The sequence below is a fragment of the Malania oleifera genome, chromosome 3, assembly GCF_029873635.1.
Source record: "Malania oleifera isolate guangnan ecotype guangnan chromosome 3, ASM2987363v1, whole genome shotgun sequence".
NCBI lineage: Eukaryota > Viridiplantae > Streptophyta > Magnoliopsida > Santalales > Ximeniaceae > Malania > Malania oleifera.
The window spans coordinates 43,354,857-43,360,507 of NC_080419.1; the positions used below are offsets into that span (position 1 = coordinate 43,354,857).

At 38.4% G+C, this 5,651-nt stretch overlaps 1 protein-coding gene across 1 annotated transcript; it reads left to right on the plus strand.

Annotated features, from left to right (window-relative positions):
- Positions 1 to 265: 265 nt before the first annotated feature.
- On the plus strand, positions 266 to 3,355 carry LOC131152256 (pentatricopeptide repeat-containing protein At5g50390, chloroplastic-like). The gene has a single exon (XM_058104022.1). It carries the CDS (start codon positions 1,095 to 1,097, stop codon positions 3,198 to 3,200), a length of 2,106 nt encoding a protein of 701 aa, XP_057960005.1. The 5' UTR covers positions 266 to 1,094; the 3' UTR covers positions 3,201 to 3,355.
- Positions 3,356 to 5,651: the final 2,296 nt, after the last annotated feature.

Below are 5,651 nucleotides of genomic sequence, written 5' to 3' on the forward strand. Positions count from 1 at the left end.
GATGGATGAGAAAAAATATTCTACTGTCTGGAGAGGAATCATAAGATGATTTAGAATCGACCTTTATACAAAATATCTCTGACTTTCTATAAGATGTCTCTCATCTTTATTACCTTTCATCTTCTTTTTATATGTCTTACTTACTTTAAACATGCAAGTATGTATACAAGCATTCAATGTGTGTATATAAATATGAGGGGATAATATGGATAACAAGACATTTATTTAAGGTGAAAAAATCGAAGTGATGAAGAATAGTGATTGACATTCATATTTTTCATAACAAAGTGTTTGAATATTTTCATCTAGGAGCATAATAGAGCCACAGCAATATCAACACACAGGTCTGAGTAACCGAGAGAGTGATCTTTCAGGTTCAGCAGCAGCAATGATTCACAATATTTTAAAGAGAATTACTTGAAGAGCTGAAAGAAGCTACATTAGCAATCTGAAAGCTAGATTCGAAATGGTGTACGCGTGCGTAGATCAGCAGAGATGTGGCTGATTAGCGTGCGTGCGTCGTCAGTTTCGGTTGACTGCTGCTCGCAGCTGCGACAATCCAAAAAACGGTGATCTACCATCCGCTCGCGCGAGAGATTAGAGAGAGCGCGAGAGACAGCGAGAGAGTCGTGCTAAGTGGCTTTCCAGAGGAGTTGCAGCAGGCGGCGCGCGGCGACGAAGATCTACCAAAGCGGTGATAAAGGGTGAACCGAGCCCGAGCCCGAGCCTGGGCCTGTCGCTTTTATTTCCGAGCCGAGCTCGAGCCTGGACTTCTGAGCTCGCCTCAAAACGAGTCCGAGCCCAAGCCGAGCCTTCATTCTGCCGAGCGGAGCCTGAACATGTCAAAGCTCGGCTCGGCGGGGCTCGTTTGCAGCCCTTTAATTAGTTGTAAACGTTGAAGCTTCGTATAAGTCGCCGGGATAGGTGATCTCTCAAAATTATGAACGGGAGCAGTCAGCACTATTGCATTGCAGCACTCTGCCGTCTCCGAATTTCATAGCTTTGTATCCAGAGCTAGCAGAAGTAGATCTTCTCACATTTTTGTCAGTATATTTGCTGATTTTGTCGTATTCCTTGCTGTTCTTCGCGGCGAGATGAGCATGGAGATCCCCTTCTTGTGTTTCCAAAACATATCATTGGACCAGATCCTCTCTGATACTAATACTCTTACTGGCGGAGATAAATCTTTCGTGTCTGGGTATTTTTCTGCATTTAATAAAAGAAAATGGCGGAACCCGTTTTCGCGGATGAAGTGTTCTTCTACTGAAACAGGCATACAGCTAAAGCCCAAGCCAAAACAATCGAAAATCAACATTAATGTAGAGAACGAAGCTCATCCAAAAGATGCCTTAGTAAGAAAGTCGAGTTTGGGACTTTGCATTCAGATAGAGAAGTTGGTTTTCTGTAAGAAGTACGAGGAAGCCCTCGAATTGTTTGAAATTTTGGAGCGCGAAGGTGATTTTGATTTGCCCGCTAGCACGTATGACGCTTTAGTGAATGCTTGCATTGGATTGAAATCTATCGGGGGTGTGAAGAAGGTGTTTAAGTATGCGATTGATAGTGGGTTTGAATGGGATCAGTATTTGAGGAACCGGACATTGCTGATGCATGTGAAATGTGGAATGATGATCGATGCACGCCAACTGTTCAATGGAATGCCTGATAAGAACCTTGTTTCATGGAATACAATAATTGCGGGGCTTGTTGACTCTGGAGATTACTTGGAAGCGTTCCATTTGTTTCTTGATATGTGGTGTAAGTTTTCAGATGCTGGATCCCGTACTTTTGCCACTGCGATCCGGGCTTGTGCAGGGCTGGGATATCTTTTTGTTGCAAGACAATTACATTCGTGTGCTTTGAAAATGGGCGTAAGTGGAAATATTTTTGTGTCTTGTGCATTGATTGACATGTACAGTAAGTGTGGGAGCATTGAATGTGCTAAATTTGTTTTTGATGATATGCCACGGAAGACCACCGTTGGATGGAATACCATTATAGCTGGTTACGCACTGCACGGTTATAGTGAGGAAGCTTTGAGCATGTATTATGAGATGCGTGATTCTGGTGTCAAAATGGACCATTTCACAATCTCAATTGTTGTAAGAATATGTGCGAGGTTGGCTTCAGTAGATCATGCTAAGCAAGCTCATGCAGCTCTCATTCGTCATGGATTTGGGTTAGATATAGTAGCCAACACAACACTTGTGGATTTCTATAGCAAATGGGGCAGGATAGAAGATGCACAGCATGTTTTCGACAAGATGCCCCACAAAAATGTTATATCTTGGAATGCCTTGATTGCTGGATATGGCAATCATGGGCGAGGAGCTGAGGCTGTTGAGATGTTTGAGCAGATGCTTCTTGAAGGAATGATGCCTAACCATGTTACTTTTCTGGCAGTATTATCTGCTTGTAGCCACTCAGGTTTATCGGATCGTGGATGGCAGATCTTTGAATCAATGCATAGGGATTACAAGATTAAGCCACGTGCGATGCACTATGCATGTATGATTGAACTGCTAGGTCGAGAAGGGCTTTTGGATGAAGCTTTTGCATTGATAAGAGATGCTCCCATTAAGCCAACAGTTAATATGTGGGCTGCCTTGCTTATAGCTTGCAGGATCCATAAGAATTTAGAGCTTGGAAAATTTGCAGCTGAAAAAATTTATGGAATGGAACCGGAAAAGCTTAGTAATTATATTGTGCTTATGAATGTCTATAACAGTTCTGGGAAGTTTGAGGAAGCTGCCGCTGTCCTTGAGACCTTGAAAAGAAGGGGCTTGAGAATGCTTCCTGCATGCAGTTGGATTGAAATCGACAAGCAGCCTCATGTTTTCCTTTCTACTGATAAATACCATGTTCAGTGGAAGGATATTTACCAGAAGTTAGACAACTTGTTGCTGGAGATTTCTAAATTTGGTTATGTTCCTGAGATTTCCAACTTTTTCCTTTGTGATGTGGATGAAAAGGAAGAGCACACAATACATCATCACAGTGAGAAATTGGCGGTTGCTTTTGGGCTGATCAATACTTCTGATCAGACATCATTGCAGGTTGTGCAAAGCCATCGGATCTGTTGCAACTGCCATACTGCAATTAAGTTAATAGCCATGATTACTAGACGGGAAATTGTTGTGAGGGATGCCAGCAGATTCCACCATTTCAAAGATGGAACTTGTTCCTGTGGGGATTACTGGTAATGGTAGGGTTCTATTTAGGGACCAAAGATCTTTGTCACCTGGAACACTGTACCTAGAACTAACCTTTTCCCTCTTTAGGAATATACTAATGCTAGCATATGTTTTGTTGTCCCAATCATTCAAACTTATACAACTATGATTATTTTTTCAATAAACTCTTTTAAGTATGCAGTTGTGGTCATTATGTCTTTCCTTTGTTGCTTTGTATTGTAGTTACCTTGCGGCATTTTAGTTAAGTTGACCTTTTTCTCTGTTATTTACCTCACTTCGAAAGGTAACAATTATTTCACAAGAGGGGATGCTGTTAGGGATCATTTGGTACCACTTATAAAAGAATACTTGTCTGAAAAAAGTACTTATTTAGAAGAGTACTGATAATAAATACTGAACTGAAGAAGTACTGAAAGTCATTAGTATTGTTTGGTTGTGCCTAAAATTAAGTACAGATAATAAGTATTTGTGTTGGGTCAGTTCTTCTAGGTTGGATTTGATGTGAGAGTCTGAATGGAATGGGGCGATTTGTCTTCAGGTGGAGGAAGGAATGGGACAATCGATAAAGGGGTAGGTGATGCCCTTTGTTTTTGCGGGCAGAGTATTTGCGGCAGAGGGTGTATTTGGTTTCTGTGCAAACCCATTTGTGTACAATTTCCTGCTGTTGAATGGGATGGGTCAATGCTTATTGTGGTACTTACGTTGTTGAATTTGAGGGCCTCTTCTGGATTTTCAATCTTCCAATTAGCATTCGTTTGCGCTTTCAAGTGTTCGTTGGACTAGCCGTGCCATTTCATTAGTGGTCATCAACAGAAGAAAGAGGTTAGTTTATACCTTCATTTTCAATATGTTGTTCTTGTTGTTGTTGTTGTGATGTGGTGTGTGTAAGCTGCAATTCCTTATTCTGCTCTAATTTCTAATTATGGTTTTCATTAATCTCTTCTCGTTATGCTTTTCATTATTATTATTTTTGTCTCTCTTGAATTGTTATTCTATTCTCTTATCTGCAATGTGAAGGGAGAATTTTTTGGTTTGTTCCCATTCTTTTGAGTTGTCATTGATGCAATTGGTTTGTGGCGATTTCTGTTAATAAATCAGGGTCTTCATTGTTGTTTTGTTCCTTTATTCTGAGTATTAGATGGGATTATTGGGATTTAATGAAGGGAAAAAATAGTAAATATGTATGCTTCTATATGTATTTGATATTAGATGTTGTAGGGAAGGATAGATTGGTCTATATCAGGTCTCAAGAAGATAAACAACGTTTATTTTGGGTTTTGTAAGTCAATGCTTTGTTTTTAGAAAATGCTCTTTCAAAAAATTCTTGCATACTTTAATGAGAAAGATATAAGGCTTTTTTTTTATAAATGTAATCTAACATCAATGTGCTCTTGTGTAAGTGTTATTTAAGTATCTTTTAAAAAAATCATTTGCAGGCTCACCTTTAAAATGTTTGTTCTTTAATTCAATTTGTTGGTTTAGAATTGAAGTTTCATTTGTCTTGTGTGTTCGTTCTATATTTTGAGTCAATGGAGATTCATTAATTGAGATGATGTGAGCCAGATTATGGGTGATGTAAAAGGGAACTTATGTTAACTTTGTGCTATGAATGAAGTTTCTTTTCTGGACTAAGTGGTTTGAGATATTTTAAGAAACTGAAGATGTCACAGTGTGATGATAGATGGGATTATGGGGATTTAATGAAGGAAAAAAAAGGAAATACATATGTATTTGATATTTGACACTGCGGCGAAGGACAATTTATTAGTCTGTCGGTATTGCTTAAATATTTTCTTGCTTATGTCACTCTGTTCTTTATTTCTTAATTTCTTTGCGAGAATGTGAATTTCGAAAAAAAACTTGGCGCTGGAGTTTCTGATCATTGTACCTGTTAGAAAGAAAATAATTTAAAAAATGCAGGAAAAAATAAACATATGGATCTCCCAGAAATGTACACCTAATGTACTATTATTTTACCATTTGAAAGCTTTAGGTTGAAATTTGATATTGCTGATCTCCTGCAGATATGTTGTTTAGGTATGTTTTTTATAATGGTTCATTTATTTAACTTTTAAAATGTTTGTTAAACAAAAGGCCAGCCCTATATTTTTTTTCTTTCTGTGTTTGTTGAAGTAGTTCAATGAAATGCCATACAAACTGTTACAACCAAGTTGCTATTTTTTTCTTTCTTTTTCCTTTAATTATTATTCATTGTGCCAGAGGATTAATGTCTTTCTGTACCTTGCAATAGTTTGATTTTCTTTGTTAGCTTCATGTTCTAGATTAGGTATCAAGAACGGAAATAACATATATTATTCTGGAAATTAGGCAAGATTCTGCTCTGAAATTTCCATATAATTTTCTGAGAAAGATGCAAAGCCCCTTTTTATAAATGAAATCCGATATCTCTGTCCTGTTGTGTAAATGGTGCTTGGGTTTCTTTAAGGCATGCCTTAACCA

What these genes read in the sequence shown, in the direction of transcription:
- LOC131152256 (XM_058104022.1), top strand. Translation starts at nt 1,095, where the DNA reads ATGAGCATGGAGATCCCCTTCTTGTGTTTCCAAAACATATCATTGGAC.